Raw genomic sequence first — 23048 nt, 5'->3', positions numbered from 1 at the left:
TTTTGGTTTTGGTTTTTTGAGACAGGGTTTCTCTGTATAGCTCTGGCTGTCCTGGAACACACTTTGTAGACCAGGCTGTCCTGGAACTCAGAAATCCGCCTGTCTCTGCCTCCCGAGTGCTGGGATTAAAGGCTTGCGCCACCACTGCCCGGCAGCAGCTTCACTTCTCAAAAATGCCGATGTTAGTAGTGATAGCAATAACTTTCCATAATAATGAAGGATAATTTTGCACACATACAATTCACTTCAAAAATAAAGTTCATTCCGATGCATCTGAAGTTACTACAATTGACAAAACTTACATGAATACAGTAAGAAACAATAGTGAGTAGAGACTGTGGACCAAGGATCGGGCAAGGAGGAGTGATAGAAACATCTTAGTCTTGTTTGGTCACGGTGGGAACTTCTGGCAGGGTAAGCTAGGAAAGATGGAGAGCTGAGATGGGAGCAGGGTCCTAGGAGTGGAGACTATGGAAGGAGTGTGTGCTCATGAATGAGCCTAGGGCATGGTGTGCTGGGGTGTGGTCCAGAGGGACACAGAGACTAGGACAGATGCCATGGAATGAGAGGCCTGGCAAAAGGGCTGAGTAGGTGATGATTAAAAGCACTCAGTAGGGCTAGCAAAATGACTTTACACCAAGTTTGTCAACTTGAGTTTGATACTCGGAACCCATATGATGGAACAAGAGAACTGACTCCTGAGAGCTGTCCTCTGACCTCCACATGCCTGTGTGTATGCACACTAAAGAAATAAAAAAAACCCAACATACATCCAGACCCAGCACTGACAAAGCTGGCTCAGGAGAGCATCCAGGGACCAGTCCTGTTGACGGTGATGCAGACCTTGGGTCCTAATGCTTGCCTTGGAATCTGTCTTATTCTATCCTCTGCTGATGCACTCAGCATTTAGCTTTCCACTGAAGCCCGGGGCGGGGGCAGCAGGGTGTGTGTGGCTCTGTCCCTTCTTTAGCAGGAAAGGCCACTAGCTGAGTATCCAACCACACATACCCCACAGGTCACAACAACCTGACCCTGGAACCTTTCAGGAACTCTGACAGCACAGGGGCCTTAGGGATCCCTCTGGATATTTCCAAGCAAGCTCATTCCCTTATAGGGAAAGCCTCTGCCTTTTAAAAATCCATTGTCCTGGGGCTGGAGAGATAGCTCAGCACTTAGGAGACCCAAGTTTGATTCACAGTACCCGCATGAGTTGGCTCACAACCACCTGTAATTCTAGTTTGAGGGACTCATGCCTTCTTCTGGCCACTGCAGGCAATTCACAAACATGTGATACATACACATATACTCAGGTACACACAGGTACACATAAACTAAACTTGATTTTTATATATTATCTCTCTGTGTATTCCCACCTGCCCTAGAACTCAATATGTAGACCAGGCTGGCCTCATACTCACGGATATCCTCCTGCCTCTGCCTCTCCAGTTCTGAGACTAAAGGCATGCGCTACTATGCTCAGCTCTAAAGTAAAATCTTTTTTAAAAAGTTCTTGGCAGCTGGGCATGATGGCACACACCTTTAATTCCAGCACTTGGGAGGCAGAGGCAGGTGAATTTCTGAGTTCAAGGACAGCTTGGTCTATAGAGTGAGTTCCAGGACAGTCAGGGCTACACAGAGAAACCCTGTCTCAAAAAACCAAAAAAAAAAAAAAAAAAAAAACCCAAAAAGAACAAAACAAAGCAAAACAGTTCTTGGTTATGGTTATGGAGCCTTGAGACTTACCAAAGGGCTATGGCCATTGTCAGGATGGTGGTAGGATTCTTTCTGTCTCCAGGGAATACTGTGGTGTCAAAGGCTATCGTGGGAGCTGGCTGACCCTAGGGCTTAAAAGGAAATATAGGGCTGATTCAAACCAAGGCCCTTGGGCTGGAGTTTACATTTTTTTTTTCCGTACAGTCGTCATACTTATGTACTCCTGTTCATATGCTCCATAAGGACAGAGATATATATTAAACCCATTCCCCAGAAGGACTGTGATCTGACATTAGTCCCTGCAGATACCATGCTCCTTCTAGAAATCAGGGCCCAGGGAATTTGTATGACTGGTGTCTCAACTTTTGTCCTGGCCCCTTCTTTCCCATCTCAGTACCCTCACACTCTTCTGAGCCCTTCCTGGCCCTGCTCTCTTCCCTAAGGACATTATTATTAATATTGACTGTGAGGAAACCTGACTGGCTATTTAAGCCAGCACAGTAGCTCTATACTGGGGAGGGGAGTGCAAGGCAGTGGAAGCCCTGAGCCCCCATGGTGTTTGGTAATGGGAACGGCAGACAGGTGTTTTCAGTTAGTCTGATGAGGGCCGTATGTGTACAATGCTGTCCGTGGCTGGTGATGGCCAACTTTCCCTCCTGCTAGGCAGTGGACATGAACCTGACTGACCCCAGGGGCAGGCACAGAGTGGGAGCCATGTAACCTTCTCTCCTCACCCTTTATTCTTCCCCTAGATTATTCTAAACTTCACATCCATGGACCTGTACCGTAGCCGCCTGTGCTGGTATGACTATGTGGAGGTGCGGGATGGCTTCTGGAGAAAGGCGCCCCTCCGAGGTAAAGGGCCCCTTAGCCTCTTCAGCCACCTGGTTCTTTGTTGGAACCCATTGGGGCTCAATACTCTAAGCAGGGTGACATCCCCATATGAGATCTACAAACTCTGATGTAGTTTGTCCCAGCTAGTCCCAACACTAATTAGTGCCGTGACAGTGGGCGAATTCTGTTTGGGATGCCACAGGCTTTCAGTTCTTGGTGCTGGCTTTAGGTCTACCCTCTGGAAATGTTCTTTCACTGTTAGGGTTGGGGAGTCAAAGGAATATACAAAGATGTCTGGCAGGCTGCTCTTCACATCCTGTAGCTCTAGGCTCACACCCTCACTGGGATTTCCTTGATCTATAAGGTCCAACTTTTGGGTGTCCATGATAATGGCCTGGCTTTTAACCTACTATGGCTGGCCCCTTAACTCACCTTGATAACTACAGGCCTGGAACAGTGGCCTGGCTCTGTTTGTTCAAGATACTTTGTCACTAATTGTGTATGTGTTTGCACACACACACACACACACACACACACACACACACACACATGAATGAAGTAAGTGGGATAGAGATTGTGCAAAACCACAGGGCAAAGCAAGGCGTAGTAGTGTCGTACTTCTAACTCTGGGGAAGCCAGAAGCAGAATGATCCTGAGTTTGAGGATAGCCTGGGCTACATAGCAAGATCCTATCTTAACAAGAATGAAATCTAAAGCACCATTGGACACAAAGGCAGCCCAGTGGACATAAAATTAGAGCAAAGAAAACATCTGCATCAAGCCTGAAGTATTGTGTGACGCTGCCCATTGTTCTGTCTGTAGTCAGAAGTGATTGGGGGCTACCTACCCACCTCAGCATCTTTGTCCCATTGTCTGGGAGAAGCAGCCACATGCTTTCGGATGGTTATCCCCTCACTTCTGCTTCTGATATCCTAGTAGACCTGTTAGTCACCCAAAGCAACTGAGGTGACATCTCCTCTGCTGTGTGTTAGGTCTCTGAGATTACAATTTCTTTCTCATAACTGACATCCCTAGGCCAGCACCCACTTTCTGTCCCTTGCTTGAAATGTGAGAAAGCACTGTCTTTCGGGAACACACAAATCATCTCCAATTAGTTCTTGACTGCAAAGAATTTTACAGATAACAAGCCTCACCCCTCGTGTTGATTCTTATTGAGTTTGATTTGCACGGGATTGCCTTCTGGTCCTGTCCAAAGATTCTGGAGTTTGGGCTCCAAAGGCATTCCCTGGATTTGGTCCAGTGGTGTCATGCCTGGAAGAGCATGCTATGACATTACCTGAAGAGAAAGCTGTCTCTTATTTCCCTCTCATTTCTTCTTTGCATGGAGGTCTCATAAAGATCAGTAACGATGGTAAATTTACTTTAAAAATGTCAGTAATGCCGGGCAGTGGTGGCACACGCCTTTAATCCCAGCACTCAGGAGGGAGGCGAATCTCTGTGAATTTGAGGCCAGCCAAGGCTACACGGAGAAACTCTGTCTTGAAAAACCAAAATAAATAAGTAAACAAACAAAAAAATAGGTCAATAAAACTTTAATCCAGGACTTTGGAGGCTGAGACCAGAAGTTCAAGGCCAGGGTCTAGAGTGTGGCTCATCTGATAGAGTATTTGCACAAAGCCATGCTTCAGTTAAGTTGCTGAGGTCTATAATCTCAGCACTGGGGAGGCTGAAGCCTTGAGCTTTTGATTCAAGGCTAGCCTGGCCAAAACAGTGAGACCTTTTCTAAAACAAACAACAAAAATATCCTCCAAACACCCACCCCCCCATACCAACACAAAGCAAACCAGTAAAACATGTCCTTCAGCTCCTGCCCTGTCTCTTAAAGGGTTTCTGAGTCTTTCTCCTAGAAAGTTGGGGCTTATCTGAGGATACCTGGAACTCGAGCATCATTTGTTTTTACTGTCTGCAGGTCGGTTCTGTGGGGGCAAACTCCCTGAGCCCATCGTTTCCACTGACAGCCGCCTCTGGGTGGAATTCCGAAGCAGCAGCAACTGGGTTGGAAAGGGCTTCTTTGCTGTCTATGAAGGTACTGAGGGAGAGGAAGGGGGCCCTTGGACATTCCAGAGCCACTCCCTCCTGTTGCCTCCAGGGCCCCTGCTGGGGGTTCTCCAGCAGGGACGGCGGGGGGGGGGGGGGGTAGGGGGGGAGCAAGTGGGGTTACGTTGGGAGAGTGGGGAAGGGGCCCTTAGGCACGAGTGAGCCTGCTGACCACCATTATCCTGCGCTCCATCTCATTGCCACCCTATCCTGTGTTCCCATAGCCATTTGCGGTGGCGATGTGAAAAAGGATAATGGCCATATCCAGTCACCCAATTACCCAGACGATTACCGGCCCAGCAAAGTCTGCATCTGGCGGATCCAGGTGTCTGAGGGTTTCCACGTGGGCCTCACGTTCCAGTCCTTTGAGGTAGCCACGGACCCTTTAATCCACTCTACCATGCCTATGTTGGTTTCCAGGACAGTCTACCTTCCTGAAGGCTCTAGGGATGGGGGTCCTGGAAACCAGAGCCCCTTTCCCTGACAGAGCCCCTGACTCCTAGATTGAGCGTCACGACAGTTGTGCCTATGACTACCTGGAAGTCCGTGATGGGCACAGCGAGAGCAGCAACCTCATTGGGCGCTACTGTGGCTATGAGAAGCCTGATGACATCAAAAGCACATCCAGTCGGCTCTGGCTCAAGTTCGTCTCTGACGGGTCCATTAACAAAGCGGGCTTCGCCGTCAACTTTTTCAAAGGTACTCCCTCCCCTGTCCCACGTTCTCCTTCTGTGGATGCTCAGTCCCTTATCTCTTTATTCTTCACTCATTCAATGTGAAGACACCGTGAGAGAGAGATAGGTGCAGGGATACTGTTAAAACCCTGTGGATAAACGCTAGCAAAGGTCACAGGTTATCCCCGTGAGGCCCAGCACTGTGGAGGGAAAGAGCAGGACAGGAGTATGTTTTTAAACCGATGTGGCCTAGGCCATTCTATTTCTTCAAGCCTCAACTCTTCGCCTGTACAGTGGATACAGTAGCTACCCTTATACTAGGCGTCATGAAGTTAATGAAGGAGAAACGAGAGGGCAGTACTTTGGTGGGACTGGTACATAGGAGGTGAGATGGCTGCCAGCTAGCCTGAATGATCGGAAGAGGGTTCTGTAGGATTCCCTTGTGGGTTCTCAGCTGCCACCGAAATAGTGGGGTAGCTAAGGGCTAAACAGACAAGTAAGGCTTTTTGGTTCACTCCTCTCTGCAACATGGGGAGAGGGGTCACAGGAACTTGAACCTCAAGCTCAGAGCAGGAGGAAGGAGTGAAGTCCAGCCTGTGGTTGGTGACACCCGTTCTCTCTTCCCCATAGAGGTGGATGAGTGTTCAAGACCCAACCGTGGGGGCTGTGAGCAGCGGTGCCTGAATACCCTGGGCAGCTACAAGTGCAGCTGTGACCCTGGCTATGAGCTGGCCCCAGACAAGCGTCGGTGTGAGGGTGAGTGCCCCACTATCCAGAGCTATTGGCTTCTTTCCTGTATCCTTGGTCAAGCAAAGTTCAGGACAAGCTAGAGAGGTTCTCTAGTGCCATTCTCAGCCATGAATGAGAAAGATGTCCTACACGCCAGCCCCCAGAACACTGGCAGGGTGTGATACACACTGGCGTTAGGGGCTTTCATTCTGACTGCTTTGTTAATATTGATCTTGACCTGGTAATTGATGTCACCATCTTGCAAAAGGGTCGTGAGCCACAGTTTAATGCCACTGTTTGCAGAGTCTCAGCCTGTATGCTAGTGGCAACACTTCAGGATAGCAATTCCAGATCAGGCTGGTCTTACTGCCTTGGGCCAGCTCCTCTGGATGCCTCCCAGGACTGCCCATTTATACACATTTTCCAGGCCCTTCTGTGTCCCCTCCCATCAGATTCCTGGCCCATCTTCCAGAAGAGGAAGTAGAAATGATTATATACACACACCCTCTGCTCTTAAAATTTGGGCTCACCTTCCAAGGCCCCTACTATCTGCCCCATGCCTCCGAATTGTGGTCCCACAGACTCACATCTCCCCCTGACGGCTACCCAACCTTGGGCCCCTAGAGTGGGGACTCTTGGTGGGTGATGCCACCTCCCTTGTCCCTCCAGCTGCCTGTGGTGGATTCCTCACCAAGCTCAATGGCTCCATCACCAGCCCCGGTTGGCCCAAAGAGTACCCTCCCAACAAAAACTGCATCTGGCAGTTGGTGGCCCCCACCCAGTACCGTATCTCCCTGCAATTTGACTTCTTCGAGACTGAGGGCAATGATGTAAGTGCCTCTGGAGCCAAGGTGGGTAGGAAGGTGGGGTGTAGGGGCTTGGCTCAGTGCCTGCCTCCTACCATTGGGAGAATTAGATAATAGGGCTCTGAGAACAGAAACTTCCCAGTACACAGAAGCCCAGAGGGCTTGCGGGGTCGCAAAGGAGGATCTGCAGATGAGGATGGACGTTAGTTGGAAGCCTGTGGAATGAGGAAGGGTTGGGGCCAGCTGCCCTGGGGCTCTGCAGTACACACAGCAGTGTTTTGTTGGGGAGCGCAGATGCTTAGCCTGACACTTTCCCAGGGAGGGAGTGAGTAGTCCAGAGAGAGGCAGCCTCCAGAGCTAGGCTCTCCTGCAGGTGTGCAAGTATGACTTCGTGGAGGTGCGCAGTGGACTCACGGCGGACTCTAAGCTGCATGGCAAGTTCTGCGGCTCCGAGAAGCCAGAGGTCATCACTTCCCAGTACAACAATATGCGTGTGGAGTTCAAGTCTGACAATACTGTGTCCAAAAAGGGCTTCAAGGCCCACTTCTTTTCAGGTAACTCTGGAGTCCTTGCTCTCTAGCCCCGCCTCCCCAAAACTCCCCCGCCTTCCCTGGTCTCCTAAGCCCCCTGTCTCCCCAACTTATTATCCTCCATCAGTACAGCCCCTGGGGCATCTGAATATCTTTATTGGGTAGCCCTTAGAATCTTAGTTATGCCAGGCCTAGGGAGGGGCAGAGCATTTAAGTGCAGAAATGAGGAGGCTGGCAAGCCAAGGCCTGAAAGGGGAGGTCCTAGGACAGGGAGTTCAATTGCCTGAGAATGCGGGGATAGAGAAGAGGGAGGTGTCTGCCTTGGACTGTGTTGGGCAGTTCATCTTGCTGCAGCTGCACTTCTAATCAGGCCCCGCCCACCCAAGCCCACTGGGTTCATGCCAGGCCCTCCCAAAAGAGGAGTTGCCTCTGCCCTTTCATAACAAAACTGCCCATTCCCCTGCCCGTGGAAGGCCTGGCTTCATCCATCCCTTAGCTTTATCTGGCCCTCTTGCAGTCCCTCTCTGGGTGGTCCAAACCCAGCCTTCCCAAGCTGGACCTCTGGGGTCTTGGGAGACCTCTCCCCTGCTCTAAGAATCCCTAAGTCTTTGGCCCCTCAGGCCAGTAGGAGGTCAGGAGCAAAAGGGCCCAGACTCAGCAGTGAATGGTGGAAATGCTCTCCAGTGGGGTGTGGAAAGAGCAGGAAGCCACTGGGCAGGCTGGAGCAGGTGGCTTGTGGAAGGGTGGGTTAGGGACCTTCAGCCTGACTTCTCCTGGCGGGGTGGACATAGGGTGGGCAGGACCAGGAAGCCCATGACTTCGTCCATGCTGCCTCCCTTCTCCCCTCCTTACCCAGGGTCCTGCATCCTTCAGCCCCCTATGTGGCTGCCCTGCACCCTTGCCTGTCCCACCCAGATGCCATGCACCTGTCCCCGTGCACTGGTTCCCTGCTTGGCACTGCCAGCTGCCCTGCTCTGCTTAACATGTTCTGTTGAGCCAATGACCCCAGTCCCCTGCCCCACCGCTTGCTAAGACCCTCTCCGTGTAACACCAAGCCCATCCTTCCCTAGGCCCACTTAGACCAAAAGAAAAAGTCCTTTCCGGAGGGCTGAGGGGATAGAACACCTGCCAGGGTGGCCTTCTTAGAGAGACCATTACCTGCTTACTCTTGTCTGTCTCTGCCCTTCTGCTGCTCCAGTCTTGGAGAGGATATGGGGGATACCCGTGTTTGTTTGGAGCCTCTGCCTTGTCTTCCTACCACATAGTACTCAACACCATGCAAGGGATGTACATGCATGTACATGTGCTCACACCATATGCATACACACATGCACACACACACGTGCACACAATATGCATTGCTCCTTGCACAAGAAACCTGCAGAGGACTCTCATCGATGGGCATCAGAGTTCAGCCTCGGGGCCTGGGGCATGTGACTCTGGCCCCCAGGAGGGGGCTGTGTGGACTATTGGGACACCCATCGAGGAGACCCTAAGACAAGAAGGAGAAGCAAGACCCTGAAGACCTTCAGTCTGACCCCAGCACCTCCAGGGCATTTGGGCACTGTAGGGTGAGTGCCATCTCCTTGTTGGGGTCTGTGCCACCTCCCTTGCCCCGATCCCCTGCAATGTCTTCTCCAGTCACAGAATGGGCCGTCCACTCTTCAGGGTGGGCCAGAGCCCTATCCCAGATGTTCAGGCAGCCATCCACAGAACTGACATCCCTACACATTACTTTAGTCTTTCACTTACCCATCCATTCATTGGCTTAACAGTTTTCTTTTGCCCCACCTGTGTCCCAAGCGCTGGACTAGATATTTGGGGGAGCATACGTGAAGAAGGCACGAGGGTCCAAACATACTAGGGAAGCCATGGCTTACTTCGTGAGCTGAGCTCCCTGGAGCTCCTACCAGAGTCCCAGGAGAGGCACCACACACACCTTAGGGCCTGTCTCATGGATGGGAACAATGGCAGCTCTCTTGGCCAGGCTCTGCTCTCCTGAGGAGGCGCCTCTGGCAAGGGGCTTGACAACTCTACAAGTCTAGCCCACCTGAGCATGAAATAGGGCCTTCTGGGAGTCAGGGCTGCAGCCCTCAGGGTCCTGCCCTCAGCTTAAGAACTGTCCACTTACCACAAAGCTGCCTTGTCAGTGGAATGCCAACAGCCATCTTCCCACTTTATGGCTCATCTCTGGAATTCTGGGTGTAATTGGGATCCACACACTTGTCCTGAGTGCCTGCTCCTATGCTAGGCACATGGGCTTAGAACAATGGTGTGGCACACAGAAGTCTGTAACTGTGTGCCTGTGTGTGCCTGTCAGCAAGCGAGCAGCTCTACGTGTAAATGCCCACATGATGGGCTTGAACACACTCTGCATGTATGTGTGTCTGTATTCACATTGGGTCCTTGTGTCGCCGTGTATGCAGGTTTGTCCATCTTCCTATATGTGCCTGCTCCTGCTCGTGCGTTTCTCTCTCTGTATGCTTCCACACACATATAGAATAGGTCACATGGGTCTTGTGTCTACACCCACACACAGATGGTTGTGTGTGCATGACTATGGCTTTGTGTCTGAGCCTTCGTGGTATACTATAGGTGTCTGCCTCTGTGTGTGTGTGTGTGTGTGTGTGTGTGTGTGATACCTAACATGTGTACATGTTTACCTGTGTTTCCATGTTTGTACAGCAGACCTTTCATGCACAGGGCTGTGTTTACGGTTGTGTTCTTGGGTGTGCATGTCTGTGTCTCACACACTCTGTAGGCAGCTGTCACAAGGAGGGTGAGCAGTGAGCCCTTTCCACCGCTCCCCTCTACCAGCGACTCTGAGTTTCTCTTCCCCCGTGTGCACACCTCAGAGTGTGCCATCCCTCCAGCCCTACTTCTTGCCACAGCCTCAGTCTTGTCCCCTGTTGCTGTGCCTCCTGCTAACCCAGCTGTAGTGACATGGCCGTTCTGCATGTGGGTCTGCCTGCCCTCCTGCCCTCTTCCCTGTCCGCCTGTCTGGAGACCCTGGGTCTAGTTTTTATTGATTTCCTTCCCTGGTTCCTGCCCTCCACCCTCGTCACCCCCACTCCTTTGTCCCTTTTCTCCTTCTCTCTCTCATTTCAGAAAAGAGGCCAGCTCTGCAGCCCCCTCGGGGACGCCCCCACCAGCTCAAATTCCGAGTGCAGAAAAGAAACCGGACCCCCCAATGAGGCCTGCCAGGCCCCCAGACCCTTCATTACTCAGGAAGCTCACCTCGGACGGAGTGGGCTGGGGGCTTCGGAGCCCACCCGTTCCCTGCCTCCACTCTGCCATTCCGGCCGCCTCCTTTGGCTGGACAGAACTGGTGCTCTCCTCTTCCCCCCGCCCCCTCCCATTTTGATGGTGTCTGTGACATTTCCTGTTGTGAAGTAAAAGAGGGACCCCTGCGTCCTGCTCCTTTCTCTTGCAGTCTGCTTGTCCCTGTGTCTGTTTTTCCACTTGTCCGTCTGTCCAGTAAGCAGGTAATGGTAGAGGTTCCCATGCTGGTCAGCTCCAGACCCCAGCCCTCCCTCCACCCTTCTGCCCACCTCTACCTTCTCTGCCCAGAGCGGAGGCCCACCCAGCTGGCCCCACTGAAGCAGTGACCAGAGCTCCATCGTCACCCTCACCTCCCACTCTGCACCCAGCTCCCCTGTGCGAGCACACCCTCCCACAGGAGGAAGCCCCAGCAGGCCTCCCACTTCCCCTGGGGTGAGCAGACCTCAGCCCACACAGACCCACTGCTCTTGTTTGCACCCTACAGACAAGGATGAATGTTCCAAGGACAATGGTGGCTGCCAGCAAGACTGTGTGAACACATTCGGCAGCTACGAGTGTCAGTGCCGCAGTGGCTTCGTCCTTCACGACAACAAACATGACTGTAAAGAAGGTAAGACCTGCGTAGAGGGCGAGGAGGATGGCTTGCTGGGCACCTCACACTGCCCAGAGACTTCCCCATCCTGAGCAAGGGAAAGCTAGCACCTCCCGTGTGGTGCACGGACCACCCTCCCTCACTGTGGTACCCTGGTCACATGCACAGGTCCTCTCCCCTGGTCCACATCAGGAGAAGAGTCTTACGGACGCTGAAGGTCCGTTTCTAGGATTCTTAAAACCTGAATCTAGCCTGGGTGTGGTGGCACGTGTCTCTAATCCCAGCACTTGGTAGGCAGAGATTGATGGATCTCTGTGAGTTCGAGGCCAACCTGGTCTACATAGTTCCAGGACAGCCAGAGCTACACAGAGAAACCCTATCTTGAACCCTGCCCCCTCAAAAAGATAAAAAACAAAACAGAAAAACCCTGAATCCAAGACTTCCTGTTTGTTATGGCCTCCTCTGACACACAGCACAGATAAGATAACAGCTAAGAACACAGACTCTGAGGCTAGGCGGCCTGGCCTGGATCTGTCACTTGGGTAACTGTGTGTGTGCTCTTGAGTGGCCTGCTGTGCAAAATGAAGATCATGCTCATTCCTAAAAGAGAGCGGCGAGTGGGGCTGGGAAGTTTTGGAGTTGTCCCAGCCACACAGTTAAGTGGATTGCCATCACCCGCCGGCCACACTTTTCACCCTGGGGACTCCGAGCTGGGCTGCCACTTTCCGATGAGCACTGATCCTGAATATACATGATAAGCACCCCAACCTGAATATTCAAAATCCAGAATGTTCTAAAAATCTGACCCTTTTTGAACACTATCATGTTACTACAAATAGGAGATTCTACCCCTAACCTCATGCGATTGGTTGTAATCAAATCACAGGCACACAAAAATATGATGGAAAATACCTTCATTCAGAGATTGGCAAGATGGCTCAGCCTGAGTTCATCCCTAGAAACCTGCATAAGGTAGAAGCAGAGAACCAACTCCATAGAATTGCCCTCGATGATGATGATGATATTATTATTATTTTTTTTATTTTATTTTTAATTGGGGGGGCATGCATGTGCACATGACTGCAGTTACCAGTGGAGGCCAGAAGAGGGCATTGGATTCTCCTGAAGCTGGAAACGATGTGGATGCTGGGAGCTGAACTTTGACCCTCTGGAAGAGCAGTATGTGTTCTTAGCCAATAAGCCATCTCTTTAGCCCCAAATTTTACAAAGTTAAGAAGTAGCTTCAGGCTGTGTTCATAGGGTAGATATGAAATGTGAATGAATTTAGTTGAGACTTGAGTGCCGTCCTTATTGCTCGTTACCTACTCCCCTCCACTGCAAACCCTTCTAGTCACAAGCATTTTGCATAAGGGATGTTCAGACTATTTAAAGGCATCTCCCCTCCCAACACACAAAGCACCCCGTGCCTCTTTGGACATGATACAATACTACTGTTCTGACTCCTAAGTTCTGTGCCCTGTACTGGTAGGCTTGAGCAATTGCAATCCCAACAGCCTAACACCCTGTCTCCACCACTGAATGTGTGACTCCGAGGGGTGAATCATTTAACCCCTCAGAGGCTGTTTCTTCATTCACTGCACGATAAACAAACAAAAACCCTGCTCTTCCGAGCCCTGAGCCGTATAGCTATTATTATTCTGCTCACTTTGGTGGTCGCTAACAAAGGACTCTTCGCTATCATTAAGTGAACAGCCCAAGTATAAATAAAGGCACGTCTGAGCAGAATTAAGAGAACTGAAGCACCCGATGGTGAAGCTGGGTGAAGTTCAGAGCTTCCACCAAGCACGGAGGGTGCCCGGGTCTGGAACTTCTGACTCACAGAGCACCCGCTGCTCTAAGTGAACCCAGTCCTCTGCATTTCTAAACCACGTTCTCCTCCTACAGTTTAGATAGAAAGGGATGGTGGCTTGCTTCTCAGTGCACCTTCTGGCACACTCAGAAACACTCACGCTTCCTCCCTTGGAGGTAGGCTAATGCAGATCAGATCTCATGCCTGGCCCCCATGGAAGAACTAATTCTGCTAAAGGTTCTTTTGGGGCTTGTGCACAGAGATCGCACCCAGCCTGAGAAGAAATGTGAGCACGCAAGGGAGGTAGAACAGGAAAGCCCGTGTAGAGGTGGGGTGGACAGAGTGGCCACCAGAAGCTGCAGGTGAGTGGTGGGGACAGCCCCCCCCCCAACAGCAAAGAGTCAGGTTCTACACACACACACACACACACACACACACTCACATACAGAGAGAGAGAGAGAGAGAGAGAGAGAATGATTAGAGGACTTAAGAGTTAGATGAACCTCGACTCTGGTCTCCATGTGTAGCCTGGGTCTACCTGTCTCTTTTCCCTTGACAACCCCACCACACATTGATGGATTGCTTTCTGCATCTAGCTTTGTATCACTCAAAAACTATCTGAAGAAAAGAACTTAAAGAGGGCAAGTTTTATCTTGGCTCAGGAAAGGTTTGGTCCATAGATAGTCCCTTGGCTCCATCACTTTGAACTTCAGGCAAGGCCAAAACCATGGCAAGAAGTTCATGATGGAGCAAGGAGCAAAGCTGCTCAACTTATGGTGACCCAGAAGGGTATGGGGGAGCAGAGAGGCAGAAAGAGGCATCAGTGGCCAGGAACAAGGTATGAGTCCTTCAAGGACACATCCTTACAAGGATGCTTTCTCCAGGCTCCACCCCCAAGAGTTTTCAATCCCCTTCCCACCCAACTGTTTGGTTATAAACACATCAGTGGATCAATCCATTGAGGAGATCAGATTCCCTCACGATCCAGTGACAGTACAAAAGTCATATTGCTGCCCTGGGTACAAAACCTTTATCTCTAGAGTATATAGGGGACATTTAGATCTGAATCATACACTTGCCTCTAAGGGTTCCGCCACTCTATGTTCATGAATAGATCTGATCATTGGCTTTTGCTTTGTTTTGGGATGGGGCCTCACACCATGGTCTAGGCCAGCCTTTACCTGACCTTGCGGCAGTGAGCATTGGCTTTTAAATGTGTGTTTGGGAGGCTGCCGTGCTTTGTGTGGATGTAGATAGAGGAGGTATAGGTGAGGAGCTTGTGATGGTGGGGAGATACTGGGGAGAGCAGCCGGGAAGAAAAAAGCAAGAGACATGGGACAGTGACTTCAGGAGTTCACGGTCTCCAGAAGTGGGAGGAGGTGATCCTCTTTGTGTAAGTGTTCCCTGGCTACTGACAACAGTGAACCCCAGCTTCCAAAAGGACAGTCCATTTCCATTGAGAGGTGGACTCTCAGAGGCCCCAGGATAGGAGGAAAGAAGAGTCAAGGAGGGCTCTCATCTGAGGGCCTCGTTTCTTCATGCCTCAGGAGGGAGACTGACCCGCTGCTAGGAGGGAAGGTACTGGAGACGGTAGATTGATCAGGCTGGAGGTTTGGGACAGTTGCTGATAGATGGACTTAGTGTGGGACTGATGTATCTAATGATCTGGGGGCCCTGGTGAGACAGGACACCACAAATGGCCTTTCTATTTCTTTATTTATTTTGTCTGTGTATGTGTTCAAGTGTGTGTGTGTGTGTGTGTTTGCATGTGGATGCCACAGGTTGACATCAGGAGCCTCCCTCAATCACTCTCCACCATATTTTTTGAGATAGGGTCTTTTTTTTTTTTAAAGGTTTATTTATTTTATGTATGTGAGTACACTGTAGCTGTCTTTAGACACACCAGAAGAGGGCATCAGACCCCATTACAGATGGTTGTGAGCCACCATGTGGTTGCTGGAATTTAACTCAGGACCTCAGTAGTCAGTGCTCTTAACCACTGAGCCATCTCTCCAGCCCCCGAGACAGGGTCTTTTACTGAGCCTGGGGTCCAATGATTTGGCTAGACTAGATGGCCAGCAAGTTCCAGGGACCCTCCTGTCCATGCCACACCAGTGTTGAGATTTTAGATGTGTGATATCACACCTGGCTTTTATGTTGGGTGCTGGGGATTGAACTCTAGTATTTATATGGCAAACATGTATTTGTTTGTTTTTGGCTTTTTTTTTTTTTTTTGCCTTCAAGACAGGATTTCTCTGTATAGCCTTGGCTGTCCTGGAACTCACTCTGTAGACCAGGCTGGCCTCGAACTCAGAAATCCACCTGCCTCTGCCTCCCGAGTGCTGGGATTAAAGGCGTGCATCACCACTGCGTGGCTGGTGAGCACTTTATTAACTGAGCCACCCCTCTAGAATCCTCTTGCTTATTTGTGCATTTGCTTTGTATTGAAGATTGAACTTAGGGCCTTACACATCCCAGGCGAGTGTTCTACCACTGAGCTCCATTCCCAGGTCTCTTTTTGTTTTTTATTTTGAGGGAAACGTCTTGCTGAACTGCCTGATCTGGCTTTTAACTTACTCTGTAACTAGCTGGACTTGTGATCCTTCCTTCTTGACCTCCCTTGTAGCTGGATACAGCATATGCTGCCACCAGGCTAGCTGAATGGGCTCTCTAGCATGTCAGCTTTTTGGTGATCAGCCATGTAGTTCAGCTGCAGAGGGCAGCCAACTGGTCTATATACTACGGTGGAAGACAGACTTCTAGGTGATGGGTCTGTGCCCTGAATTCAAGCAACCTCTATCTGAAAATATAGTTAGTCCCATGATGGGTCCATCTGTATTAATGTGGCTCAGATTTTTTTTTCTTGTCATTATTCCTCTAACAGTGCAGTAAATTGCTGAATGTGGTGGTCCACAGCTGTAACCTCAGTGCTCAGGAGCCAAAAGGATTATGAGTTCGAGCCTTGTGTGAGCTATGTAGAAAGACCCCTAGCTAAACAAACAAATGAATAACCCATTTACATTATGTTAAATATGATATAAGGACCCCCAAGATTTAAAGTGCATAGAATGGGCTGAGAATATAGCTCAAAGTTTTTGCCCAGCACGCACAATGCCCTGGGTTTGATTCTCAGAACCATATAAACTGGTCATGATGGTCACCTGCCAACAATCCCGGCACTTAGGAGATGGAGGCAGGGACATTAGAAGTTCAAGAACATCCTGATCTATGTGAGACTGATAGGGTTGGAGGAGGGAGGAAAGGAAGAAGGGAGGGAGAGAGGGAGAGAGAGAGAGGAAAATTATGGGAAGGTATGTGTGGGGGTCTCTGCAAATATTACACCATTTTATGATAGACACTTGAGGTGGATTTTGGTAGTCGTGAGGGGTTCTAGATCAAATCCCGTGTGGAGAGAGGGACCTCTAAGCATGCTGGAAAAAAGAAAAACGCAAGAGGGTGATACATACTGGAAAAACCTAGAGTGAGGTTGTAAGGAGAGATAAGAACCAGAAAAACTGAGAAAATCAGAAGTCAGAGAGGCCATGATGGGTGGCATCACTTGTCCGTTGCTGTCACCTGTGATGGAAGTGGGAGTGGAGTTTGGGGATGACTGAGTCAGGTGCCAAAGTCGCTGGTGACTGTGGAGGTCACTGGGGCCCAAAAGATGACAGGTCCTCACAGTGCACCTAGGTTCCCAGGTTGCTGAGCGGAGAAAGAGTGTGACAGTTGGGCAGAAGTGGTGTGGCCAGGAGGTCACAAAAGGGTAGTGGACCTCTCTGCTGACCTTAGGGTCAACTAAGACTTCATTAGAAACCAAGTCATTAAATTCCTCCAAGGGGTAACTGAATGGAGAAGAAATGGTGTGCATCTTCAGTCCGTTTTGTGAATGGAGGAGAAGAGGCAAAACCCCGGAGTGGACAGGAGGGGTGCCCCTTCTTCATAGGAGGCACCGGGGTGGGAGGTCCCTTGTCATCCCCTTGTGTCACTCACACCTTTCAGCTGGCTGTGAACACAAGGTGACATCCACCAGTGGCACCATCACCAGCCCCAACTGGCCTGACAAGTACCCCAGCAAGAAGGAGTGTACGTGGGCTATCTCCAGCACCCCTGGGCACCGGGTAAAGCTGGTAAGATACCACTTGACACCCTGTATGGACACCTTGACCCCCATGCCATGTGGCCATTTGCTTCTGCCATCTACAAAGACTTGTGTGAGTCCAAGGTATTGGCTGTACAGGGGGGCCTGGCAAAGCCTAGGGACATTCCCAACTATAGGGAAACAAGTCTTTTGGAATAGGAGCCCTCTTTCTTCTGAATAATATATTAGGGTGTCTCTGACACTGCCCATTCCTGAGTCCTCCCTCACCATCATCCCACAGCCCTTATTTCAACCATGGTTGTGTATGAGCTGGAGGCCAGAGGTGCAGAGATCTGAGGACTCCTCCCCACCAGCTGCCCTGGCCATGCCGCTCTCTAATCTGGACTCTTGTATCCTCCAGACTTTCGTGGAGATGGATATTGAGTCTCAGCCCGAGTGTGCTTATGACCACCTGGAGGTGTTCGATGGACGTGATGCCAAGGCGCCAGTCCTTGGCCGATTCTGTGGCAGTAAGAAGCCCGAGCCAGTCCTGGCTACAGGCAACCGCATGTTCTTGCGCTTCTACTCAGACAACTCAGTACAGAGGAAAGGTTTCCAGGCATCCCACTCCACAGGTGAGGCCAGCCTTGGGCTAGGCGACGCCCACCCCTACACTGCTGTTTGCTCTGGGTACACTGCTGACTCTGGTTGCCAACCTTGGCCTTGAGTTTACAAAAAAGGGCCTTTGTGGGTCCATAGAGCAGAGCCCTGTAGCCCCAGGACCGGTATTGTGTTCTGAGGACGAGATCATCGGATCATCGGAGTGAACACTCAGGGGCTGAGAAGAAGTTGTAGGGATTACAAAAGTCATTAAATAGAGTTCTGCAACAGCAATCAGAGGAACCTAGGAGCGAGGAGAGCATCATTCTAAGTACAGGTCAGAAAATGAGCCTAGCAGGAGCCAATCCCAGCCCGGGAGGAGCTTGCCCTGCTTTTGTCTGTTTGACCAAGTGTCAGTCAATGAACCGCCACCCACCCCAGGAACTCCCAGTCTAGCAGAGAGATAAGCCAGGCACTGATGATTATAGTCTAAGACAAAGCATGACGAGGGTAAAAAGAAACAGGAAAAAAAAAAAAAAAAAAAAAACCCGACCTCAGAGAGCTGGTTAGAGTCATTCCACATGGTGGGGGAGAGGATGCAGAGTTCCAGCGGGGCTCAGGGTACACACAGGTGGGCAGCAAGTCACCTGGTCTGACTAGAGCAGAGAGGGTGTGGGGTGACAGTGGGGATGCAGAGAGAAGCTAGGGACCAGTCCTGGGGTGGGGGGCCAGAAGGCAGGCCAAGGATATCCGTATTAGATTTCCTTGTCTACTGGTGGGTCCTTGGCATCCCAGAACTGATAGGTCCACAGGCACACACCCCCCACCGTTCTCTGTGCCTCTTTCAAGGCTCCCTTTCCACCTCTCCCACAGAAACGGAGCCTAGTGTGTAAGAGGAAGTTCAGGGACACACAGGGGAGAGTGGCTGCTGTGATCAGGCCTTGCTTACTATTTGCCTTGCCCAGCACAAGTTCACAAACCAGAGGCTGGAACTCCATCTGGCTTGCAAACTTCAGCGTTTGAGCTGCCGTGGAGGAGTTGGGTTTATTTGTTTGTTGTTGTTGTTTGGTTGATGTGTGTTTTGTTTGTTTGTTTAAACTTGAGCCAACCCTTAAAGACCAGTTCACACACCAAACCCAAAGGCATAGCTTTTCTTTTCCATGCTAGCCCTCAGCTAGAACACAGAAGCAGTTTCTTCTCAAGTAAAGCCAGCCTCTCCCGACACCACTGCTTGACGCTACCTCTCACTTAGGGTCCCACCCTAGAGTGTCCCCTAGCCTCCTCCTTGGGTTTCCATCCAGAGGTGGCATAGCAAGGGCATTTGCTTGAGGCTAAGCCAGATCCCACCCAGCACTGGCCACATGGCCTCCTGTAGTGGGAACCTGTCTCTGTAGTTTGGGATGGTACTGCACAGGACTGGGAATGTGGTGGTCAGCCTTGTGACCAATCATCACACACTGATCGGTCATTAGTGGTGATCAATCTTGTCATCCACTCCCTGCAGAGTGTGGGGGCCAAGTGCGGGCAGATGTGAAGACCAAAGACCTTTATTCCCATGCCCAGTTCGGCGATAACAACTACCCTGGAGGGGTGGACTGCGAGTGGGTCATCGTGGCCGAGGAAGGCTATGGCGTGGAGCTGGTGTTCCAGACCTTCGAGGTGGAGGAGGAGACTGACTGTGGCTATGACTACATAGAGCTCTTTGATGGCTACGACAGCACAGCTCCCAGACTGGGGCGCTACTGTGGTTCTGGGGTGAGCACCCTTCTCACCCCATATTGCCTTTGAACCCTCACCCAAACCCCCAGCACGGATGCAGCTAGCATCCCTGGAGACCTAGGTACTAGGCTGAGTAGAGGGGCTTGCCTATCCCTCTGAGAAGCTAATAGGCAAAACCTGGGGCCACTCACAGAGACACCTGGGCATCCTTACCCAGGAAACCAGGGTCCTTTCGGGGTAGTGTAAAGGTTTCTACCAACTCCTGGCCTGGGCCCCACCCAGACCTAGACTCCAATGGGACCAGTTTGGTCTGACTTGCAGAACTGCATGAATCTGGAAATGGGGGTGATAGGGTTCTTCCTGAACCACTCAACCCTTGACCCCATCGCCACCACTTCCCTGGGCTGAACTGGTTGGGGGATGAAGGACAGAGGTTAGGGCCGGAACCAGAAGCAGGGGCCCTGAGCTAGGCCACACCATTGTGTCTTTCCCATGGTGAGAGCCTATTGTGTCCTAAAGCCTTTGCTGCTGCTATTCTAGCAGGGCCCTAGGGGTTGCTTCTGAGTCTGTCTAGAGAGGGTCTGCTGAAGCTATGTGCACAATCACTTTGGCAGGTTTGTAAGAAAGACCAGGCCCAGCCCATGGATACATTTATCTTCCTCCTAGTAACAGATTAGGGTCTCTGTCTCTGTTTCTGTCTCTCTCTCTGTTTTCTTCCCTCCCTCCCCTTCCCTTCCCTCCTTCCTCCCGCCATCCTTCACCACTTCCCTCACATGTATCCATGCTCCCTGTCCCCTGCCCCTCTCTCCTCTCATTTGCTGCCCCAAGAAAGGCTAAACTTCCCTGGCACAGTCTCAGCTGCCAGACCCAGCCCTGGCTGGACCTCCCCTTAGGGGCTGAGCTGCAGCCTAGCATGAGCAGCAGAGACTGGGCCAAAGAAGAACAGGCTGTGGGGGGGCGGGCGGGGGGGAAGAGAGGCTATCCATGTACAGCTGTCAGCCCACCTATGTCTCTGGCATCTCTGGCTGCCAAATTAGTGCTTCCTACCTGCATAGACATACAACAAATGAAATGTCTCCAGGGGGACTCTTCCAGGGACATCCCCAGGCTTGGGCCAGCAGAGGGGATGTGGGAGAGGAACTCAGGCAGGGCTTCTTCTTGGCACAGTTCCTGGAAATGTCTTCAAGGCTGTGGAGAATGGCTCCTTCTATGATTGGAGGGCCAAGGCATAAAGTCACTTCAGAAGGACATTGCCTGTCTCCCTCAGTCCCTGGCCCTTGACTTGAGGCAACTCTTCAGGATCTGGAGTCAGAGCAAACATTGGGTCTAGAGCCATAACTGGGGCAGGAGTGGAATGAAGTCAAGGACAGCAGAGCCCATACTTGGGATCCCTGCCTAGCCTGATAGACAGAGAAGGGGTGACCCATCCTCTTTGAGTGGCATGTGCTTGGAATCCCAGAACCAGAGAGGCAGAAACAGGCAGACCCCTGGGGCTCACTGGTCAACCACTACGTGGCAAGTTCCAGGCCAGTGGAATCCTATCTCACTAATTAATTAATTATGATTGGCACCTGAGGATAGAGGTTACCCTCTAACCCTCTACACACACAGAGTGAGAGAGAGACACAGAGACAGAGAGACAGAGAGAATACGTAAGTAAATAAATGAATAAATAAATAAAAGCAATGGCTGGCTCTGAGCTTAGCTTGGTGAGTTGGTTTTGTTTTGAGGCAGGGTGTCACTATGTAAACCTGGCTGGACTTAAACTTATTATGTAGACCAGGCTGACCTTGAACGTACAGAGATCTGCCTGCCTCTGCTTCCTAAGCGTCCCAAATGCAGAGATAAAGGCCACTGCACCTGCCCAGCTCTGATTCTGATCTTCAAACAAGCTACCATCTTCCAGATTTCACCTTAAAATCCTGGTAGCATGAAACTGCTTCATTTAAAAAGAATATTTTTAATTGTGTGGGTGGGGCCGGGGAGGGGCACTTGTGCAGTACCTGAAAAGGCTAGACAGAGGCACCGGATCCTCGAGAACTAGAGTTATAGGTGGTTGTGAGCCACCCATTGTGGGAACTGAACTCAGGGTCTCTAGAGATAAGGAAGTACTCTTAACTACTGAGCCATCCCTTCAGCCCTACATTCATCAATCTTGATTTCTTTTCTTTTTTTCTCTTCTCTTCTCTTCTCTTCTCTTCTCTTCTCTTCTCTTCTCTTCTCTTCTCTTCTCTTCTCTCCTCTCCTCTCCTCTCCTCTCCTCTCCTCTCCTCTCCTCTCCTCTCCTCTCCTCTCCTCTCCCCTCCCCTCCCCTTCCCTTTTCTTGCTTCCTTCCTTCCTTCCTTCCTTCCTTCCTTCTTTCTTTCTCCCATCCTAACACACGCACACACACACACACACACACACACACACACACAAGTGGTCTCATTCTCACTGGAGAGCCCAGACTGTTCTCCAGAATGTCTTGAGTGCTGGGATTGCAGGCAAGCACCACCTGCTTCATGGGGAATCTTGAGACATCCAGGACCTCAGGGAGGGAAGCCACCAAGCACAGTCCCATCCCAACTCCTCATGTCCATCCTTCTCCCTGGCAGCCTCCCGAGGAAGTGTACTCGGCGGGAGATTCTGTCCTGGTGAAGTTCCACTCTGACGACACCATCTCCAAGAAAGGCTTCCACCTGCGGTACACAAGCACCAAGTTCCAGGACACACTCCACAGCAGGAAGTGACCTCTGCCCCTGCTTGGTAGCGGGAACTGGAGTCCTGCTTCCCTCAATCACCCAGACTGGACAGCAGGGGTGACAGGCAGATGGTGACACATTGTCCCTCACCCCCAGGCACCAGGGCCAGTGGGCCAGGTGTCAACAGGAGGCAGGGGACTTGGACTCCCTGTAAGCCAGTTCCCCACGTCCTCCCGTCAGTGGGGCTGGGGAACCTGAGCTTTCACTGAGACACTTGAAGTGACCATTCCTCCTTGGGACCCTGCCTGGGGTAAGACAGTCTCTGTGCAGGACCCTGTGGGCTTCTCTGCCGTCTCTACACACTGTATTGTGTATAGCCGGTGTCCCTAATCTTTATTGTAACGTACATTTCCTGCCCCTTCTCCAGCCTCGATTTGGTTTTATTTTGACCCACCACTTCTATGCTTCCTGGGTATCCCCTGGGAGCCGTGATGGGGAGCTAGAGAAGAGGGAGTGGATGAATAAGACAGGGCTTCTCTTAGGCCCACTGGCTCATCAGCCACACCAGGGCACCCCAGCCAATAAACAGAAAGTGTTACAGCCAATATCCTGTGCCAGATGCTGTCTATGATGCGGGGGCATGGTGGTTTCTTCCAGATGTTCTAGCTTTCTGGGTGTCTGAAGACAGTATGGAGCCAAAACACCTGGTTTTGCTGGCTGCCCTTCCCTCTCAACATTCCAGAACTCCTAAGGGTGTGATTTCGCACTGGGGTGGACACACACACGCGCACACACATACACACACACACACACACACTGCTTATAGTTCTCCCACACAACAGGAGTAGAACATTCTATAAAGAGGCTGTCTGGAGGAGGGAGGAGGCATATAAAAGAGGCTTAGGGTATGTTTGTCCATCTGGCTCTTCTGGCTCTTGGTCT

The 23048-nt window shown here is 51.0% G+C and overlaps 1 protein-coding gene across 4 annotated transcripts in view; it reads left to right on the top strand.

Moving 5' to 3' along the window:
- The window catches only part of Bmp1 (bone morphogenetic protein 1), a 49841-nt gene extending 27130 nt beyond the window's left edge, over positions 1-22711 (top strand). For 3 of the 4 annotated variants that reach the window (XM_029469021.2, XM_021181280.2, XM_021181281.3), the window contains 12 exons: positions 2466-2568; positions 4478-4594; positions 4830-4975; positions 5109-5304; positions 5910-6035; positions 6678-6838; positions 7188-7368; positions 11111-11236; positions 17028-17155; positions 17528-17741; positions 19211-19461; positions 22020-22711. In XM_029469021.2, coding sequence (XP_029324881.1) covers positions 2466-2568; positions 4478-4594; positions 4830-4975; positions 5109-5304; positions 5910-6035; positions 6678-6838; positions 7188-7368; positions 11111-11236; positions 17028-17155; positions 17528-17741; positions 19211-19461; positions 22020-22154 — 1884 coding nt within the window. In that variant the 3' untranslated portion in view covers positions 22155-22711. Of the gene's footprint in view, positions 1-2465; positions 2569-4477; positions 4595-4829; positions 4976-5108; positions 5305-5909; positions 6036-6677; positions 6839-7187; positions 7369-10452; positions 10777-11110; positions 11237-17027; positions 17156-17527; positions 17742-19210; positions 19462-22019 lie in introns of those variants that run through there. The other variant, XM_085828749.1, reaches the window with a different exon arrangement.
- The last annotated feature ends 337 nt before the right edge of the window (positions 22712-23048 follow it).

Source organism: Mus caroli, unplaced genomic scaffold (genome assembly GCF_978045245.1).
Source record: "Mus caroli unplaced genomic scaffold, Mus_caroli_1 scaffold_12, whole genome shotgun sequence".
Lineage (NCBI taxonomy): Eukaryota > Metazoa > Chordata > Mammalia > Rodentia > Muridae > Mus > Mus caroli.
Note: the sequence above shows the minus strand (reverse complement) of the source record. Positions and strands in the feature narration are given on the sequence as shown.